This window comes from Thamnophis elegans, chromosome 12 (genome assembly GCF_009769535.1).
Source record: "Thamnophis elegans isolate rThaEle1 chromosome 12, rThaEle1.pri, whole genome shotgun sequence".
NCBI lineage: Eukaryota > Metazoa > Chordata > Lepidosauria > Squamata > Colubridae > Thamnophis > Thamnophis elegans.
The window spans coordinates 58,804,258-58,826,329 of record NC_045552.1 but is presented as its reverse complement, the minus strand read 5'-3'; the positions used below and the strand labels follow the sequence as shown (position 1 = coordinate 58,826,329).

General features: G+C 41.5%; 1 protein-coding gene and 1 long non-coding RNA gene across 4 annotated transcripts in view; one reads left to right on the top strand and one right to left on the bottom strand.

Annotated features, from left to right (window-relative positions):
- Window positions 1-317: 317 nt before the first annotated feature.
- FMR1 (FMRP translational regulator 1) lies at window positions 318-19,388 on the bottom strand. Of its 3 annotated transcripts, none has more exons than XM_032227252.1 (15): window positions 18,780-19,387; window positions 14,317-14,369; window positions 13,279-13,372; window positions 11,269-11,340; window positions 10,640-10,788; window positions 10,143-10,236; window positions 9,934-10,050; window positions 8,802-8,972; window positions 8,634-8,712; window positions 7,760-7,869; window positions 6,731-6,817; window positions 6,103-6,298; window positions 5,110-5,289; window positions 3,420-3,499; window positions 318-2,381 (listed from the first exon to the last, which is right to left on the bottom strand). In XM_032227252.1, the coding sequence occupies exons 1-15, from the start codon at window positions 18,828-18,830 to the stop codon at window positions 2,220-2,222; spliced, it is 1,695 nt and encodes a 564-aa protein (XP_032083143.1). In that variant the 5' UTR covers window positions 18,831-19,387; the 3' UTR covers window positions 318-2,219. The 3 variants fall into 3 exon arrangements, with proteins under 3 accessions (XP_032083143.1, XP_032083145.1, XP_032083144.1); XM_032227254.1 differs by having other exon boundaries at window positions 318-2,330; window positions 18,780-19,384; XM_032227253.1 differs by having other exon boundaries at window positions 2,220-2,381; window positions 5,110-5,253; window positions 18,780-19,388.
- Window positions 18,140-22,072, top strand: part of LOC116515300 — a 17,358-nt gene continuing 13,425 nt past the window's right edge. Inside the window, exon 1 of the long non-coding RNA XR_004256234.1 lies at window positions 18,140-18,663. This is a non-coding gene — a long non-coding RNA (uncharacterized LOC116515300). The remainder of the gene's footprint in view (window positions 18,664-22,072) is intronic.

The following is a 22,072-nucleotide window of genomic DNA, read 5'->3' as shown; positions in this document are numbered from 1 at the left end:
CAACATCCATTAGCAGAGGAAGATCCAACTTTATTGAAACTGCTTGCATACAAAATATATTGCACTATAACCAAACAAATGTCAACATAAAATCCAATCTGTTGTAGCTAATATGTACAGAGAATATTGCCCAAGAGCAGTTACATTACAAGGTCATTCTACCTTGGTTAATTATCTACAGTATTTTAAACCAAACAGCTTACAGATGATGTGTGCAAGGTACCAATTTCAGTTTTCAAATACTATACATTCCCCCAAAATAAATAATTAGAAATCAACATTTAATGTTTGGCAATATTTAAGACTTTTTTTTTAAAAAAAAAATATTTGTTAAGTTGTGTGCAGTTTGTTGCCATTTTTATATGCTTGCTTGTACGCAAAGTTAAAAAAAAAATAGGTAAAATGAAAAAGCACAGAAACGAACAAAAACCAAACACAGACCGGGGCTGCAGTTTGTACAATTCTGTACACAATCAGCAACACTCCCACCGGAGTTCAATTTTAATAAAAACAGAATAGCTCAAAATGAAATATCCTACTGTGTTTTATTTTTTGCATGTAAAATTTCATTCATGATCGGAAATAGAAAGCATGCCTCCTCCCCAATTACGGACAACTGAACCTTACACCAACTCCGATTACAAGTTTTTAAACTACTGGTGAACGAGACCTTAAAAATTGATCTGTATCCAATGCTGTCAAAAGTACAGTATATCCCTGAATTTTACGAAGAGCCGCATAAAACACCATCATCTTCCTATCTCATCTGAATTCAAATATCAAAACCGTAGGGGAAGTGAACAACGACAATGAAGACGACAACGACAAAAAAAAAACCCTTATTCTTTTTAAAATTGGTCCTCTGGCCACAGAGCTGGAACACATTATGAACAAGTTCTGGTCTGTTCCCTTGGTAACCATTAACTGCATTGTCACAATTGGGAGTATGCATTTATTTTTTTAAAAAAACGAACAACCCCAAACCCCTGTCCTGACTAAAAAGGGGGGGGGGGAAACGTAAACCAACAAATGAAAGGGGGGAGGGGGGGGAAGCCACCACTTCAGTAACATGATCTGCCATTATCTTCAGTGCAAAATAGGTTTCTATCTTATAAACAGCCTAACGATGTTGACGCGGGGAAAAAATTATGGAAAGCATGCATTTCTTTTAATAAAGTACTAACTGTTGGAGAGGTTTTGCTACATAGATATTGTACACTTAAAGTTCCTATTCAGATGTTTCCGCCTGAAGAGGATACAGGTGGGAACCCACCGTGGGCTCTTCCAGGTGAGGTGACCCAGTTCAGGTCTCCCTGCTCAACCCAGAGAAGCTGGGGGCCCTGAGGTGGGTGGGGGGAGAGGAGGAGGGGGCAGGTACCTGTGGAGACCTGGAGCCAAGCTCTTAAAAGGAGGATTCCTGCGCCCTGAGCAGGTCGTAACACCTGAACCTTAAACAAGAGTTCAGCATTTCCAACAAAATCTTCCCTGATTTCTGCTTCCAAAGAGAATATTCCTACCTGCCAAGATATAAAAAAGGCACATACCATACAACTTTTTTTTTTTTTTTTGCTAATGAAAATGACAATTTAGTTACGTTACACAGAAAATCCGGGTTCACCGAAATATTTGAGGGGGGGAGAGGGGGGGGGGAAGGTGAACCGAAAAGTGTGTTTGAACTGACACAGGACGTATAAGCATAGCGTCAATTTTACTTATTTATTTAAAGTGAGAAGGAGGTTTTAATAGATTGAAAACAGAAGCCCAATTTGATTACCGCAAACACTATTTATTCTGAAAATTGAAATTTAGCAGTGATTTTGACCAGATGCGTTAAAATGGTACAACTGAACAGAAATACCAATGCACAGTTCAGTACTTTTTTTTTTTAAACAAACAAAAGGAATTCTTTCATTGTTTGAAGTGCAATATGTACTTGAAAGCATTTTGTTTTTGATTTTTTTTCCAGAAGTTCAAGGTATTTTAATGCAAGTATAATGTCTCGTTTTGAAAAAAAAAAAAAGAAAACTGCATACTGCTGATGTTAAAAAAAGGCTAACAGAACTTTTTTTTTGTGTGTTTTTTGTGTTTTTTTTTAATATTTCATGCCCTGCCGCCCTCTTGCCTACTATTTTTGTCTTTGGCCTAACGAAGTTTCTCTAATGTGGAATAAGATTTACTGGAACAGTTTTAGGAAATACGACTTCTCGAGCTATGCAGTTTTAGGGCACGCCATTCACCAACGGTTGCTGACTTTCTCCGCTGTCCGTTTTTTCTTTCTTCTGGTTACGGTCCTTACCCGTCCGCAGCCGGCTAGCTTCGCTGGAGGTATTCTGTAAGGTTTTAGGGTGGACACTCCTTTCATTATTGCAGTCAATTCTGATCTGAAATAAGTTATAGTTACATAAAAGCATACCCCACTCGGAGACACTAGGGGGCGCCCACCGAGAGACGCCGGAGAGGACTTAAAAATTAACAACAACAACAACAACAACAACAATAGTTTTCTCCTCTTCCAAGTAAAGCAGACTCTGGGAAAATATATATATTTGTTAAGAGGCCATTTGAATGTTACGAGGTTGCATTTTATAGCCAAGTTGCTGGATTTAATACACTGTGTGTCATACACAATATAATGTATATACGATATACATTTAAGTCAGTGTTTCTCAACCTTGGCAACTTGAAGATGTCTGGACTTCAACTCCCAGAATTCCCCAGCCAGCATTCGCTGGCTGGGGAATTCTGGGAGTTAAAGTCCGGACATCTTCAAGTTGCCAAGGTTGAGAAACACTGCATTAAGTTATTACTTTGCTCAATATGAACAAGAGAAATTATCTTTAAAATAACTTTTATGGGCTGGCTTTATCTGAATCGGTAGGACTTCAACTGATCCCCTTCGCCCAGAATACAGGCAGTCCTCGATTTACGACAGTTTGTTTAATGACCGTTCAGTTACAACGGCACTGGAAAAAGTTGACTTACAACCATTTTTCACACTTACGACCTTCCCAGCATCCCCACGGCCACGTGATTAAAATCCAGACGCTTGGCAACAGGCCATTGATGACAAGTTTCAGTGTTCTGAGGCCACGTGATCCCCTTTGCAACTTTCTGACAAGCAGCCAATGGGGAAGCCAGGTTCATGTAACAACCGCGAACAAGACAAGCCGTACAAGGAGGCAAAACTCACTCAACAAAGGTCACACTTACTGGCAATAAATTTTGGGCTCAAGTGGGGGTCGTAATTCGAGGACTACCTGCATTCTAAAATATTCCCTTTAACCTTCTGGGAAAGCGGGCAAATTAAGAACACGGACAGAATCATAGTAAACTAGGCAACTAAAGGCTGATGTAGGGAGCCCACTGCCACACAGGTAAGCAAGTTCCATTTAGGTGTCAGTAAAGAGACAAAAGCTTACCTGGAGTGAGCCATCTGTTCTCCCTTTAGCATCTCTTGAATTGCGCTGACGGTTGTCTGTCCTTGACTGGTCCTCGTTTCCTGCATGTCAAATTTGGACTTTAGGAAAGTGACTTTGTTAAAGAGATTGAGGCTGCCTCTCCATCTTTATCTGCGTTTTTATTTTTCTTGGCCATTTGAACAATATCCTTCGGGCGCTATTGTGCTGTGATTCCCCGAAAAGATGACTGGGTCTTAATTTTTGCCCCCAAAGGGGCTTATTTTCCGTTTGTTTTCGGGAAAATACGGTACTGAATGCATCCGTCTGGTTGATGATCTTAAACTGGGTCTTATTTTGGGGGTAGGAATTACATAATAAGCATCCTGAAAAATCATGCTAGGGCTTATTTTCCAGTTGGGTCTTATTTTGGGGGAAAGAAGGTAGTATATAAGCTAATACAAATATTACTATTAGCTATGGATTTCTTTCCTCCCTTTTCATCGGTATGTTACATTTAAAGCTGCCCGGGAAAAACCTAACTACATGTCAGCCTGTAAGTGTTATTACGGCATCATTCTAAAGATTGGAAATGCTGCCTTTCCTTCATAATTTGAGAGCGATCCATTCCCACTGAGATTATCTCATGAAGGATAGGAGCCCGAGAAAGAATCGTTATGTTGTTAATCATGGCTATTAGGTAAGCAAACATTCTACCGAAATGTGGACTCTCCTCAGCAAGCCTCAACGATATTTCTGGACATTTTACAGGACCAAAGTAAAAATGTAGGAGCAGCAGCAATTCGGCCTTCCAATCTTAATCAGAGAAGAGCGGCTAAGATGAACAAAGGCCTGGAGACTAAACCGTATGAAGAACGGCTGCAGATTGTGAGTCTGGCTAGTCTAGAGAAAAGAAGCACTGGAGTTGACAGGATAGCACCATTCCAGTAGCAATAGCAATAGCAGTTAGACTTATATACCGCTTCATAGGGCTTTCAGCCCTCTCTAAGCGGTTTACAGAGTCAGCATATCGCCCCCAACAACAATCCGGGTCCTCATTTTACCCACCTCGGAAAGATGGAAGGCTGAGTCAACCCTGAGCCGGTGAGATTTGAACAGCCGAACTGCAGTCAGCTGAAGTAGCCTGCAGTGCTACACTCTAACCACTGTGCCACCTCGGCTCTAAAGTAGTTGAGGGGCTGCCACAAAGAGGAGACGGCCAACTTATTTTTCAAAACGGGCAGGACAAGAAACTATGGTGGGAAACTGATCAGAGAGAGAAACAAGCTGGAATTAAGGAGAAACTTCCCAACAGTGAGCGCAAATTAACCAGTGGAACATAAGTTGTGGCTGCTCCATCCCTGGAGGCTTTTAGGAAGAGACTGGGCAGCCACATGTCTGAAAAGGTATAGGGTCTCCAGCTTGAGCAGGGGGCTGGACTAGAAGACCTCCAAGGCCCCTTCCAGCTCTATTCTGATTGACTGAACGTGCTCCATCTGCTTTACAGATAACCAAGTTGTCTTGCCACCACCCTTCCCTTTCCCGACAAGACCTGCCTGGTCTGACTGAGGATTCTATGCTCTCCTGCATCACCCTTTTTAAAAGGGCTGCTCCTCTATTAAAACGCTGCTGGCGATCTTAAGAGTGAGCAGGTGTCTATTTCAGAGAGATCCCAAAAGGTCGATGCAAAACCCACCTGGGCTGGAGATCTTACCTTTGAACCCTCCCCGGCCTCTTCCGCCTTGGCCACGCGCGCCTCCTCCGCGCCTTCGCCCATCCCCTCTGCGCAGGTAGCTGTCTCGCTCTTCTTCCGCTGGGGCTAAGGACCAGTCGCTAAGCTCGTCCCTGTGATCAGACTCTGTTTCAGAAGCATTGGATGCTTCAGAGTTAGTGCCTATCGAAGAGTTTGAAAAAACCAAGACATACCACAGGCCATTTTTTATGAGGTTTTAGAAAAACCACCCCAAAGCAACTACCAGCTGAAACCAGTTTCCTGTTGTAATTATTTTACAGTGGGGGGAAAAAAATATGGTATTGTTACGACTGAAGTGTTGCGTTTGAAAGTTTTGGCACTACCTGGATATTTTTATTGCTTCGGTTGAAAGCCACCAGATTTAGATTTAAAGTTTATTTATATGCCGCCCTTTTCCCTGGGGGGACTCAGGGCGGCTTACAACTTTAAAAAAGGGGGGGGGGGAGACAAACTTTTAACATATAAGACAAATACATAATTAAAACACAACATTCATACTATTCGGGCGGGTTGTAGTCTTAACCCCAGGCCTGACGGGATAGCCAGGTTCTGAGGGCTGTGCGGAAGGTCTGGAGGGTGGTGAGGGTACGAATTTCCACGGGGAGATCGTTCCACAGGGTCGGAGCTGCCACCGAGAAGGCTCTCCTCCGCGTAGTTGCCAGTCGACATTGACCGGCAGATGGAACTCGGAGGAGGCCTAGCCGGTGAGATCTAATAGGTCGTGTGGAGGTAATTGGCAGTAGGCGGTCTCTCAAGTATGGGGTAGCAAAGATTCACGGGATATTTGGGATAAACCGAAATTAAATGTGCCAGGTAGCAAGCATGGAAGGAGCCGCAGAAATCACTTTTCATCTTTTATCGCTCACTGGCGTCTTCAGATCGGCTCAGCCTCCCCGTTTTTAAGAATTCCAGAACTTCAGGCCTCTCCAGAACAAAGTCTTCCAAGCTACCCACCTGAAGCATAGCCTGGGCCACGCCTGCTGTGGCCTCGGTTCCTGTAAGGCCGGCCACCCCTTCCGAGACCGGGACCGTCGTCAGCCATGTACACCTTCTCTTTATCAGGGCGATTAGGCGGTGGCCTTGATGTGGCCCCGATCTGTCGAAGCTGTTCGTCAATCTGCAACCTCTCCAGACGGAGCTGATCCACTTCCTGAGGAGGAAAAGAGGCAATTGGCCAGAAGCTGCGGTTATTCTAAGGATTGCCATGAGTCTTGCTTTGCTTTGAAGGCACAGGAATTCATTTAGGAATGAACACAAACGGTGAGGATTAATCGTCGTCATTTAACGACCCCATAATCCCTTGGTGGGTGGAGCCTGGGCAACGGAATGGAGCTAAGCAGAGCGTTTTAATGGCCGGACGCCCTTCCTGACGCCAGTGCGGAGCTTCGTTCAGCAGATAATATATTCTCATGGTGCCCAGAGAGAGAAATATCTGCCTCTACCTGGGATCGGACTCACAGCCTCCTGATTGTGAGGCGAGAGCTCCGCCTCTAGGCCACCGCACCACTCTAGTAGAAATAACGAAAGGGTTAAATGAAGTTATGTAACACCTGGAAGCCAGGTAAGCCAGTGGAACGCTCACCTTTAAATAATTGAGGTGGTAATCCAAAAGAACGGTGGCGTTTGTGATACTGTCCTTGGTTCCCACGAAGACAAACGGGACCATTCCCTAGAAAGCAAACCTAGAATCAAATGGCTTGCAGGACACCATCCACGCCACTCTAGGAACCAGCACTCAATGCACAGGTAGTCCCTGACTTACAACAGGTCCTTCGGTAACTTAGTAAAGTTACAACAGCACTGAAAAAAAGTGACTTGGGACCATTTTTCACATTTGTGATCGCTGCAGCATGGCCACGGTCATGTGGCTTACATTCCACCTCTTGGCAACTGACTCGTATTTATGACGGTTTCAGTGATACTCTTTTGTGACCTTCTGACAAGCCAAGTCAATGGGGAAGCCAGATTCACTTAACTACTGTGTTACTAATTTAACAACTGCAGTGGTTCACTTAACAAACGTGGCAAGAAAAAGTCATAAAATGAGACAAAACTCACCACAAATTTCTCACTAAGCAACATAAATTTCTGGCTCAATTGTGGTCGTAGGTTGAGGACTACCTGTAATCTCATTAAACATTTAATGGCAATGTTTTAAGTAAGCATGCAAATGCAGTTCTTCTTCACTTCATCAGACCTCGAAACAGGGCAATATATGGTCCTCAGGATGTGGCGGAGAAATTATCTCCTAAGAAATCCAGCCTAGATTTTAATTTATACTAATACACAACTCCCGCACTGATCTATGATAAACTGCAATAAAACCTCCAATCCGGAAATAAAAAGTTTTTATGCATAATGCACGTGATGAGACAATGGACAGACTTTTTGAAGTGGCACATCTGAATATTAGAGAATGTGGCTTAACATTTTGAGGAACAGAATCAGTTTAGCTCCTTTACAAAGATCCAAGAGGTCTAGCTACTTAGCTAATATTACAAAAGGCAAAACAATTAAGCATCTCCCTGAACTGGGTTACAATAAAAATGTTGACGGTTATGGAAAATATGCTTTTCTGCATCAAACGTGAAATATTACAAATGCCCCTTACCTCTTCCTGTGGAATATTTTTATCATTTTCAGCCTCAATTCGCACTCTCACAACTCCAGATTTATCCACTATCTCTTGAATGAGTTTTCCATTTTTTCCTATAACCTTTCCTATAAAAAAGAACACGGGAAAACATTTGTTCCGATCAGAAACATTACGGAAAAAAGGGACAAGTTACTTCTGCCGAAAGTTACTTCCACAAATGCTTAAATATTTCATTTCTGTATCAATAAAAAAAGTCTGTTGTCACAAGGACACCAGATGCTTATGTCCCTTTGATAGGCATCTTTAAAAACATTGAGTCTTTATTTGAAAAAGGACTCAAGTTTGAAAATTTGTTTTCCTACATGCAGATTGCAGGAAATATTTATTAAAATGGATTGAAACCAATTACTAGATATGCCCGTTAAGATGAGATTTAATTAAGTCTGACAATAACCTCCAGTGTCAATATTGCAAGGAGAAATCTGTGTCCAATTACCGCAGTCACTTCACTTGTCAAAAGGTTTTACTCAATTGGTGTTATGAAACAAGGATGACATTCAAATCAAATCCTTGTTTTCAGGATTGAAAATAAACTTATTTTGTGAAGTACGGTAATTCATTAGAAAAAAGGATTATTAAATTCAGACTTGCAGGATATGAAACAGAATAGCAATGATCCTGGCTCAACAGTTCCTTATAGCCAGTTTGACACATTATTGTACATCAGTATTAAAACAGTCCTATTAAGCTTCATTTTAAGTGAGCCCAAATTGATCAGAATTGCTATTTATGTTAGAAAAAAAGTTAAGATTAACCATACTGCGAAACTCTCCTCCCGCCTTTAGTTCTAAAATAATCAGGTTTCAAACACACCTTCTGACTGACTTACCTACTAAGTTTCTTGGGACCTGGATGACATCCTCAGCAAACTCAAGGTAACTTCTGGCCTTCTTCACTGCATCTTGATCCTACGGAAAATGTATGTGTGTTTTGAAACACTGCAGTGGCTCAGAGTTGGGGATATTTCAATGAAAGTAGCTTCGGAAATGCAACTCACCTCCCCATAAATATGGAATGTACAAGTGTCTTCATCAAGATCAATTGCTGTCACCCCTGGTACCTTCCGGGCTTGCTGGATGTTAGCTCCGTGAGTGCCAATTGCCAGGCCCATCAGATCTTCACGTACAACAAACTGCTCGTGAAATCTTGAAGCAAGCTGCCTTGAGCTCTGGAAGGAAAAGGAAAACATTCCGGGTTGCACATAAAACTTTGATATGAAGGCACAAGGAGTCACTTTAAAAAAAAAAAAGAAGAAGCTAGAGCATAGGGCAGGGGGTAGTCAACCTTTTTATACCTACCGCCCACTTTTGTATCTCTGTTAGTAGTAAAATTTTCTAACCGCCCACCGGTTCCACAGTAATGGTGATTTATAAAGTAGGGAAGTAACTTTACTTTATAAAATTTATAAAGCAGAGTTACAGCAAACCCCCACTGCCCACCATGAAAGCTGGAACCCCCACTAGTGGGCAGTAGGGACCAGGTTGACTACCGCTGGCATAGGGTGTTCTCTCTTATTATTTGGGAATTTCTTAGCAACTACCAAGCAATTACATCAAATGACACTGATAAGTATAATCATTGTTCACAACTGATACTTTCACTACATGCACTGAATTTATCTCAAATATTCACCTGGGGGTGAAATTATATGGATTCTTGGACAGAAATACCTTCCCTAATATAGGCGCCCACCAGATATGTGGATTTAATCTCCAAAATTGCCTAGCCAATGTGATTATTGTTCAGAAATCTAGGAATGTTGGTTCTTTATAAAACACCCACGTTAAGGAAAATTTATAAATTCACCTGAAAAGTTAGGGTAATAGTGAAGATAACGATGGAAGTAAGATCGTTATTCAAGCTAGAGCTAGTTTTCTAGAACACTCAGGCTTCCCGATAAACACAATACCATACCTGCAGGTTAAAATAGTATATCGACATGAAAAACTCTAACTTCCCCAAATGGAAAGCACATCCCATCATCCAGAACTATGGGATGATTCAGAACATCTCGGAGAAGGTTGCCTCACAGAATGATTTGCTGATGTTTATGTTAACTGTGAAACGTCAAGTTTCTTTGCTTTGGCAGCAAGGTGGCTACATCTATTAAAAATGATTGCAACTTTTACCTCCAGTTGTTTGCTTGCTTCTTCATTTCTCATTATCAAGGATAATTTGGTTCGAAGACTTCGAAAGTGCATATCAATTAACATATTTGCACGTTTTGTTGTTACTTCATTAATAGACTAAAGAATTAAAGAGGGGAAAAAAATCTTGATTAATTTTATTGCAAAGCAGAACATTAGAATTCAACTCCATCTATCCAAAAGGAACTTACCAAAATGATAAGTTGATGGGCCTCAGGATCATTTGTTACAGAAAATGCCCCAACTGCCTTTTTGAAATCTTTGTGTGCAGATTCTTTAGCACACCTAAAACAACAATTTAGACCCATGATTAGAGATTGTGCTGTTACTTTTTCCACAGAACCTCAACAATAACAAATACAATCCCATATAGTTTAGAGGGTCATGGTGGCCCTACTGTGACCCATTTCAAACTGAATCACGCAGAAATGATTCACAAACTGCTTCTGGGAATTAACGTTTATATTTATATATTTTCATTTGGTTTCATTCATGTAACTACATAGCAATTAAATTGCAGCTTAATTCTTCTTTTTCACTGAAAAACATCCATCTTTAAAATATTTTAATTAAATGCAAAGTTGTAATGCACTGAAAAGAACTAAATACTTCGTAAGTATCTTATTGGGGGGGGGGGGGGAATGAAATATCCATCTTAAGAATATACACAGAATAACGTTGCACTTACATCTGCCTTAAATCTTCAGGTACATCAAGCTTAATCTTATGAAATGTATCCTTGGTTGCAGGTTTGTTAGGATTGACAGATCTCAAACGCTCAATTGTGACAATTTCATTGTAGGTAGCATCACAAGCAGCATATTCTATTACATAAAACTAATGGAAAAGAACAAATTGTCCAAGACACTGTATAAGTAGGTAGTGATGTTTTGAAGATTACATTTCATATTTGAAGGCCCCACTGCTTACTTTTCATTTCAATATTTGTTACAGTAAAACCCTGATTTAATTGACTAATGAAAGAAGGATTTATGAAAGCCGCTACTCCATTAAATCCAAACGGAATTTTACCCATATATGAAATGGCAAATGGGAATAGAGGCACATATATTTCCTGCATTTCACATACATAAAAAAGGGGAAACGGATTTTACAGATACAGATGCACAGAGCATACAGAAAGATTTCCCCATTGCATCCAAAGTCTACTAAACTAAAGGTTTCTTAAACTGAAGATTTAACTATACATTTAGAATCTAGTAAAACTAAAAGAGAAACCCACAGCAATTTAAAACAGAGATGCTTGGAAGAAGAGCAAAATATTAAATATGTATATATATATATATATATTCCTACCTCACCCTTTATCATTCTCACTTTAGCCAGCCACCAGCAACATGGTTCCTTTTCGTTAGCCCTGGAATAAACCTAAATGAAATCACAGTATAAAACATTGCATTGTTACACAATAAAATGTTGTCACCTGGTGGAGAAATAGCACAGTGCAATCCTAATGCCATCATCACACTATAACATTGGTTTTAAAATGAAACATCCAGCAATAATCCTGATTTGTTACATTTCCCAGGCTCAGATCTCAATAAACCGCTGGTGCGATCAAGTGTTGGTTCAGATCACACGACCATGGCGTTCACTTGGTTTTTGGCTATTCAATTTTCCTTAGGCCAAACGTATCTTCCCAGGATTGTGAAGCTAAAATGAGGAGGGACACCCAAGTACACCACCCCAAGCTCTTCAGAAAGCAGGAAATAAATGCTTGGAACAATCTTAATCTGGCAAGTTGTTTTTCTATTGGCCAATCGTACATGGCAGAAATGGAAGCTGGCACTTTCCTATTGCTATCCGAGCCTTATAAAGCCTTCCATATAGTTGTACGTTTACTCTGATTTGTAACACTGGGCCACTTCAAAACCATGTCAGTAGGTATATTAAACTTCTTTTCTTTACTTATGCTCAATGAAAACACATGGAGAAAGTGAAATTGTTAGGACTGGCCAGTCCAACCTCCAAATATTCAGTAAAAAAAATGAGATGGTAATATACGCAGAATACTTGCATTGTAATTTTCCAAATCAAATGTTAAAAGTTCAAATGATTTTGTCCACTAGAAGCTTGAAGGATTTGCACAAGTTTCAGATTCGTTTAATGTACACAAACTAAATGGGTTTTCTAAACTGGGTACAAAATGTGAACAACGAAGAAATCCCTGTTCAATACAGAATTCACCCATTCCACCAATGGGTGGAAACTAATGAAGGAGAGAAGCAACTTAGAACTAAGGGCAAATTTCTTGACAGTTAGAACAATTAACTAGTGGAACAACTTGCCTCTAGAAGTTGTGAATGCTCCAACATTGGAAGCTTTTAAGAAGATGTTGGATTACTATCTGTCTGAAGTGGTTTAGGGTTTCCTGCCTAAGCAGAGGATTGGACTAGAAGACCTCCAAGATGCCTTCCAACTCTTCTATTCTATTCCTATCAATTTCCCACAATTTCTCCATGCTCAGCATAATCTCTGCTTTCTGAGTAAAGCCAGTAGAAGAAATAATATTTAAGAAGCATTCTTGTGAGGCTCCTCATGAGATCAAGGAGAACTTGGTTGTGAGCCGCCCTGAGTCCCCTCCGGGGAATAGGGCGGCATAGAAATATAATAAACTCAACTCAACTCAACTCCACTCACTAAGAAGTGCTTGGCCAACTCAGGATGTGAGTTGTATAGAAATTGCCAATGGCAATAGTTAGTACAAGCATTAAGTCCATGCATGCTGTAAAAGAGAACCTGGCCAGACCTCAGAGAAATTGAGGGGAGAGGAGGAAGAATCTCCAACCCTTTGATTTTCATGCAATCATGTCTGGATACAAAAATATACAGAGTGTTACAATAAAGAACTTAAACTGGAATTTCTGTCTTTTTTAAAAAAGGAATCTTTTAAAGTACCTTTACATTTATTCTAGAGAATCGTATTCTTGTGTAAGAATTTCAAGCTTCCTTATTAAACATGCTAGCCCATCCCATCCATTGCCATTAGAGGAAACTAAAGTATAATTAAATTAAGGGGCCTTAATATTGGCACCACACCTATTTAGGCTGCATGATTCAGGTGCAACGTTTTGTGTAGCCAGTGCCACACTCTGCTCTTAAGTTGTGATGATGTGTCTGAGTCCAAAACATTATCTAATGCTAAATATTTGTCCCCTGTGATTGAACAAGAGCATCCAAGAAAATGTTTGAGAAAAAAGAAACAGAAAGAAGCACCCCAAGACTATTGCAAATATTTTCTCCTGAAAGGCAAATCTTATTGCTGTTTCACCCATGTCCAAAATGTAAGATTAAAATGGGTCTTACCTCAACTTCATCACTTTCATTTATATCTTTATTGTACCCTGTAGGTGGAGGGAACCTGACATCGTGGAATGGAATCTGTCTCTCTGGCTGCCAGCTAAAATACACAATAAAAAACCCTAAGCTATTAAAAAGTAACAGGTGTGAGTAAAACAAAAAAAAAAAGTACGCCAATTCATGAAAGATGGACAATCTAAAATTATTTCCCAGGGACTAAGCACAGATAACTGGGGGAAACTGAATAAACACACAGCTAGGTCAGCCTTGGATTTAAAGCACTTCCTCAGTAATCACAGCTGATAGACAATGGCATATAAGCGAGTGTATGGAACTCCATACAGTTAAGTGAGTCAGAAGGTGGGGAAAGAATGTAGAACCCCATGTAGTCCTTTGTGCTTAGCACAAATAAAAATGGGACTTGCAACGGGGGAGGACTGTACTTTTCCAGTGCCCAGCAGAGAAATGGTGAAATATATTGTTACAAAAATAAAATAAACCAGAGTATCTTTTCCAAATAAGAACTAAGTTGCAACCTGAGTTTATTATTAAGATTGGGACAGTGTTTTAACAATATAAGGATTTACAGCGCAAGTACTGAAGTCAGCTCTCTTGAAAAAGAATTGCTGCTCACTGCACTTTCACCCCATGTGAAACTTTCTGGTTATTCTTTGGGATATAAACATGAAGGTAGGTTGCTCATCCTGCGAGTAACTAAGATACAGAAGCTTAGGCAAGTTTTGGTAGGCACAACGTTAATGGAAGATGGCTACAAAGAGAGGAGATTTTCAATGTATGCAGCTCCTCAAGATGACTCCACCAGGATGGAGAGGGTAAAAAGGAAATAATTATGCATTTATTCTCAACACTGCCCTGACCAGATTGCTTCCAAGAATCAAAGAAAGGATTTATTTATCAAGCAACCTGATTCAGGAGGAAAAAATATAAATGTGCAAGACTGACATATTCAAAACCTAAATTTGCTCAGCATCGCACTTTCAAATGGCTAAATCTTTGTAAGGTCAATTCCAGAATAATACTTACTTATTCTCAAATGCAACAGTTATTGAATCTTCATGGACATCTTTCACAAATGCCTGAAACAAAGAAGTTAGATTTAATCACAAATGATATATTAATCTATTATTGATACCTCTCTAACCACAAGAGGGCCACTTTAAATATTCATTCTAAATATACTATATTGGCAAAGCAAGATGGGGAGAGGAGCGATCCATCCATATAAACCAACCGGCTACTTATGGGATAGATTAAAGGTGTCAGAAAACATATATGTCATGGACATGGATGTACCAGCTGTTACTCTAGGCTGAAAATCTAGGCCTGCTGTAGGTCATAGAACTAAGGTCATCATAAGCAAGTAAAGATTGAAATTGGACTGTGAGGTGCTAGAGAAAAAATACACTCAAATGCACTACATTTTGAGCCAAGTTTAAATCACAAGGCAAAAGATTTTGATGAAATAGCCCTAATATATTTTTCTTCAAAAGTACTAGACTGCCATAGTGGAAGTGTAGGTTTTGCAATGAGGCAACTATCACATCCTGATTTCACACTGGCTGGGTAAAAAAAAAACAATATAAAATTCACACAGGGAGCTATAATATGAGACAAAACGGTTTCAATGTACTTCTTCAAAAGTAAAATACTGTTATGCTATTCTCCTTGTACTAAAATTCTTCTGCTGCTTCAGGGTACAAAGCCACACTAAGTTTAATGGTAGTTACTACAAATTACAATGCTGAACGTACACGCATATCTTTTTGAGGTAAGGATAACCTACTTGGCTATGCTGGCATTTTTTTCAAACCCTGACATTAAATGTATTAACCTGAAAATTAAGATCCACTGATGTTAGTCTATTGATGTATATGGGGTAAGAGTATTGCATTTAAATCTGTCAAAAATATATATAATCAAACTAGCTGCTCCAGCACAAAATTTAGTTGTGGTAACCTAAGCAGTAGAAACAAAGAAAGTCATCAGCTGTTTAGTCTGATAGGATTCACTGTCTTACTAACAAAACACAGCTGTCTTGATACATGCGAACCGAAACAGAACTGATTTCTCTCCATTTCATTCTTTCATTCAGGGATTCTCAAACTCTGGATTAGGATCCCCAGGGAGATTTCAAGCAGCTGAGTGTTGGCAGATCACACTCACAAACCTTACAAGGACAGTGGGAATGTTGTCAAAACTTCTTCCGGACTTTTTCACTTTGCCTATATAACCCTCTGGTGGCATCACAAAGTTTGAGAACCTCTTGTTTTAATGGAAAATTCAGTAGGTGATGCAATTTTAATCTGAACTGCTTGTTAGGTCAGATGTTAAACTCTGAAACCTAAAAATAAAATAAACCATTTAAAAAGACAGTTATTGCAAATTTAGAGCCAAGTCTGAAAACAAGGTTACCAAGATACTATAAGGGTAGAAATACCATGCAATGCCCAAGTAACAAATGCATACTACAGAAGGAGCTGTTCTTTATGTTTCAGTTATACTAGGAGTAGAAAACTATTTTCAATACTGCAACTTGATGTTGTAAAGTATGCACAAATCTAGCAGGTTTAAAATTAAAATTCATCATATTTCTGAAAGAACAAATCAAGATTATCTTGAACTTCTATGCATGAATGCATGCACACACCATAAATGATGCTTTATTCATGCATTTATTTCTTTGTTAACATAATTATTTGCTTATTAGATGAATTGATAAAATATGCTTATGATAGTTTCCATTATTGATTTAATCTGCAAATTACACTTGGACTGGTCAAATTTATTTCCTTTTTTCTTATATCTTAACCCTATGACTTAAGCCTGCTTAATGAGCAACTAAAGATACTTGGAGCTTTACATCTTATGTTAAAGTATGGGAGAATAAGTGAAAAAAATGATCAAAATTTGTGAAAAATCACTACAAAAGTATGCACATTAGAATCCAATGGCAGAGCCTTTTTAAAAACTTGATGAGGCTTACCTGCCTCAGCAGAAAATAAGCTAGACGTGGTTGATAAGATTCAACACAGACTTGAGGGCACATAACTAAAAGTAAGTTTGGCTTTGGTGATCCTTTTTAAAAAGGATGAAGTTTTCAACTAACTGAAAGCAATTCAGATGGACCATCACACAAACTGTTTCCCCTGTTCTTGATAGAATGTAATTAATTTATTTATTTTAATTTACACTGCTGCCCCTCTCAAAGGAACAGATCTGAATGACTAGGGTATTTCATTTATTTTATTCATTATTATAATTATCACTATTCATTCAATTTAGATGCTTCAGATGGATCTTCCCAAGGGTTTTCTCAACCTGCAACCTCCCTCCAGATGACCCCACCCCACTCTTTTCATCTCCATCAAGATGCTGTATACTTGTGTTCAAGGCAGGGTCCCAGGACCCTGGAAAAGGGGGGGGGGTCCCCAACACCCTCCCTGTCTACCTGCAAAAATCAAAGTGATTTATCTTGGAAAAAAAACCCCACAATTTGAAAATTCCAGCCCAACAACTTGGGAACCAAGAGTGGGAGCAATGCATCCACTTTCATTATGGACATGGTAAATATGTATTTTATTTATACATGTATGCTTATATATAGATGCTTATATTTGTGCATGTGCATACATACATAGGTATGTGAAATGGTGTAAGTTTTCCTGCCTAAGCAGGGGGCTGGACTAGGAAGACCACCAGGGTCCCTTCTATTCTATGTATAAAATGCATGTGGGTATATGCATATCCATGTATATACCTATATATATAATGCATGTGTGCATGTGTATATGCATACACACACACATATATATATACACACACACACATTGTTCACACAAATGTGTGTGTGTGTGTGTGTGTGTGTGTGTAGGTGCGTGTGTAGATTATGTGTGTGTGTGTTGCATTTGTGCTGATAAATAAATAAAGGGAGACTAGTATAGATCTATTTCAAGCTATTTAGCTCTCATCAGCTAGCCATACCCTTACTGGGATTTGAACCTGTGCTGTATTACATATTAAGCAGTTGTGTTAACCACTAAGCCACAAGGTTCTCCTCCTTTATCAGCATGTGCATATATGCATGTGTAGATGCATATGTACATATCCTCAAATTCCCAGCAAGGGTATGGCTAGCTGATGAGAGCTAAAAAGCTTGAAATAGATCTATAATAGTCTCCCTTTATTTATTTATCAGCACAAATATAACACACACACACACACACAAACACACATACATATATATATACACACACACACATACATGTATGTATAAATATATGCATATCTATGTATAGTTGTGTTTATAGACAGACACACTCATATATATATATGTGTGTGTGTGTGTGTTTTATTTGTGTATATATATACATACTTGGGTATGGCTAGCTGATGAGAGCTAAATAGCTTGAAATAGATCTATACTAGTCTCCCTTTATTTATTTATTTATCAGCATAAATATAACAAATGTAACAAAAAAGGCAACAGTAAAAAATATTGGGTTTCTGTCTGGATGGACTCTTGTGACGAGCCTAATGACAGAGAGTGGAAGTGTGACCTTCCTCCCATACTTGGGCATACCAGGGGTTGTGACTTTAAGTATATACCTCCCACCCTGGCTGGCTGATAAAAGGAGTCGTTCTCTGTAGCTCAAATGGTTAACTCCCTGCCTGGGAGGCAATAGAGCACAGATTCGAATCCCAGTAAGGATATGGCTAGCTGATGAGAGCTAAATAGCTTGAAATAGATCTATACTAGTCTCCCTTTATTTATTTATCAGCATAAATATAACATATACACATACACATACACATACACATACACACACACACACACACACACATATATATATATATATATATATATATATATATATGTATATATGTATATATATATATATATGCAAATGCATGCATAAATTGCCTACACACAGAAACACGCACACCTGTATAAGCTCTCTTCTGGGAAGCCAAAGCTCCATCCTTTTCAAGAGAGGATCAAGAGAGACACCTCTGCTCCCCCTCGTGCAGCACTTCTCCAAAGTGAAAAGGAGGGGGGGGAGGGCTGTGTGTGTCCCCGAGACCCTTCGGGGGCTCCCCCCCCCCAAACCCTTTTCCCTTCGGGGCCTAAGGCGACAATGAAGACGGGAGAAGGAAAGCCCGGAGAAACCCAAAGCCTGGGCTGGGTGAAAGGGGGATCCCCTGTTGCCTCTTTCGGAGGGGGTTTTCCTCAGAGACCTTGGACTCTTCCATCCCCCCCTCCCCCATCCCTCCTTCCCCTCCCCCATCGCCCCCCCCCCGCCCAAAGGAAAGGAAGGGCCGGCTCGAAAAAGGCGCAACTTTCGACTTCGGGCCGGGCGGCTCTCGTGTGAGGTGAGGAAGGATGGACGGAGGGGCTCAGGTGAAGGGATGACTTCCCCGCTCCCCTCCCTCCCTCAGCGCCCTTCTGGGGCCTGTCCAGCCCCCTCTCCCACCCCCGCCGGCCTCACCTTGTAGAAGGCCCCGTTGGAGCCGCGCACCTCCACCACCAGCTCCTCCATGGCCAGGGCGGCGGCGGCGGCTGCCCCCCCTCCGCGGGCCAAGCGTCCCGTGGCGCTGCCGCCGGCGGCCTTGGGGGGCAGGAGGAGGAGGGCGGCGGCGGCGGCCTCGGCTCCCCGTCCGGGCGCGGGCGCGGGCCGGCGTCGTCGCGGGCGCTCTAGGCCGAGCGGAGGCGGCGGCGGCGGCGGCGGCTCCTTCTGAGCCCTCTCCTCACGGCTCGTCGTGATGGCGGCGGCGGGCGGCGTGGCCCCGAAGGCGCGAGGGGAGGCGAAACGGCCGCCGGGGGGAGGAGGCGGGCGGCGGCGGGCGGGCGGAGCGGGAGGCCGCTGAGGCGACGACGACGGAGGAGCGTGGGGGAGGGGCGGCGCCGCGGGCCGCCCGCCTCAAATGTAAACATTAAAAGCCTGGCGGCGTCACGTGACGCGGCGGCGGCGGCGGCGGGAGGCTCCGCTCCTCCTCTGCCTCCCCCCCCGCCCTTTTTTTCTCCCCTTCTTTTTCCCGGCTTCCCTCAGGCGGCGGCGGACGCGGCGGGAGAAGAAGCGGCCGGGTGGTGGGAGGGGCCGCGGAGGGGGAGGGGGAGGAGTGAAGCGACTGAGGGGGAAACACAGAGAGAGCGCGCGCGCGCGAGAGAGAGAGCGCCTGCGTGGTGCGCGCGTTGTCTGCGCACGCGGCCCCGCACTGCGCCTGCGCGGCCGGCGGGACTGGGCTTTTTTTTTTTTTTTTTGGAGCGCCCCCTTTTTTTTTCCCCCCCCCTCGTCGCTTCCCTTTTTTCGCTTTCTCTCGTTTCCCCCCCCCCCTCCCTCCCTCCCTCCTTTTTTTTTTCTCTGATCGCGCGAGAACTCCCGCCGAACCGTGAGCGGGTTGTTGGGAGTTGGCGCGAGATCCCGCGCGGTTTTTTGGCATGGGAGGGGGGAGAGGTCGGGCGCCGCCTCCTCTCTCTCTCTCTCTCTCTCTCTCTTTCACGCACGCGCGTTCGGAACGGATGGGGCTCCGCCTCCTCCTCCTCGTCCTCTCGATGTTTCTTCTTAACGGCGACGCCGCTCGTTTCACTCACAACCTCTCTTCCAATGGAAACCCGGGGAATGAGAGGGCGGACCAATGGCGAGCCGAAGGAGGCGGGAGTCCCTGTGTTCTATAAAAGGGGGGAAGAGGCCGGAAATGGCCGGCAGTTTTGCTGGAGGAGAGTTGGGGCGGGTTGGTTGAGGGGCCAAGTAAAGAAGCGCGGAGGTTATTTGTGGACAAGGAGATAAATGGACGGTTTAAAATGGACGTGGTGGTCGGATGTGCGGCTTTTGCAGATTCTAACACAATTTGCAATCTAACGAAGCCCAAGTGTTTCTTCCAAATATAGATTTACCAAATATTATCAAATAGAAAAAAGCCCAGCTCTGCAAATAGAGGCATTTTTTGCTCTAATGCGACCACACTGGCCTCTTTTTCGTCCCCTTTTCTGTGGCTTAAAGCTGAAATCTGAATAAAATTTGGGAATAAATGTGTTGAGCATCCTGAAAAGGTCTTTTTAAAATTCAGTAGTCTTAAAACAGCTTCCTCACTGTCCAACTTTTGACTTCCACTGAATCTTCATGCACTGCCATGGATTGTGTACAAACAGTCCTCGATTTATGATCACAAATGAACCCTCACGTTTCCGTTGCTAAGCGAAAAAATTGAGTTTTGCCCTGCTTTGCAACCTTTCTTGCCGCAGTGGTTAAGTGAATCGCTGTAATTCTTAAATTAGTAACACTTTGGTTAAGTGAATCTGCTTTCCCCGCCAGAAGGTCGCAAAAGGGGATCACGTAACCCTGGAACACTGCGATCGTCATAAATGCGAGTCAGCTGCCAAGCATCCAAATGTAAATCCCGTGTCTATTGTTATGCTGCAATGGTCATAAGTGTGAAAAAAAACTCATCAGTCGCTTTTTCCAGTGCTGTTGTAACTTTGAACGGTCATTAAATGAACTGTTGTAAGTCAAGGACAACCTGCATGTTCTGATTTTGGCAGCTCTTGAAGGCATCATAATATCTGAAATATCTTCCCCAAAGCCTTCATTGCAACTCCTCAACATCTACCCACACCAAATAAATTATTAATTCTATTAATAGTCCTCAAATAATTGCATTAATAATCCTCAAGCATCCACATCAGATCCTTGGAAATGATTTGATAGGTGGACAAAAATATCAAATCCATTCTAAATACCTGGCAGACGATGCGAAGAATCATAATATAGACAATATTAAGAAAAATGATATCCTGGTGATCTTGTTATCATTTAATTGGGGACGGGTGGAAATGGGGGTTCCTTGGTCCTTTTATTCATGTTTTACTTCTATTGTTTTTAATGCCTCAATTGTAAGTCACCCAGAATCACTTTTAGAAGTTGGGCAGCCATATAGGTCCAATGATAATCGATCAATCAATTGTTTTCACCTATCGGTCTTGTGGCTTGAACGGCTGGACTTATGGAACAATAGAATAGAATAGGATAGACTAGACTAGAATAGGAGATGGGATGGAATGGAATAGAGAAGAGTAGAATAGGATAGGATAGGATAGAAGATGGAATAGAGTAGAGTAGAGTAGGGAAGAATAGAATAGAATAGAATAAAACAGAACAGAACGAATGTAGGAGAGAATAGAACAGAATAGAGTAGAATAGAATAGGAGAGGATAGACTAGAATAGGAGATGGGATGGAATGGAATAGAGAAGAGTAGGATAGGATAGGATAGGAGATGGAATGGAATAGAGTAGAGTAAGGAAGAATAGAATAGAATAAAACAGAACGAATGTAGGAGAGAATAGAACAGAATAGAGTAGAATAGAATAGGAGAAGATAGACTAGAATAGGAGATGGGATGGAATGGAATAGAGAAGAGTAGAATAAGATAGGATAGGAGATGGAATGGAGTAGAGTAGGGAAGAATAGAGAGAGATAGACTAGACTAGAATAGGAGATGGGATGGAATGGAATAGAGAAGAGTAGAATAAGATAGGATAGGATAGGAAATGGAATGGAGTAGAGTAGGGAAGAATAGAATAGAATAAAACAACAGAACGAATGTAGGAGAGAATAGAATAGAGTAGAATAGAATAGGAGAGGATAGACTAGACTAGAATAGGAGAAGGGATGGAATGGAATAGAGAAGAGTGGAATAAGATAGGATAGTAGATGGAATGGAATGGAGTAGAGTAGGGAAGAATAGAATACAATAAAACAGAACAGAACGAATGTAGGAGAGAA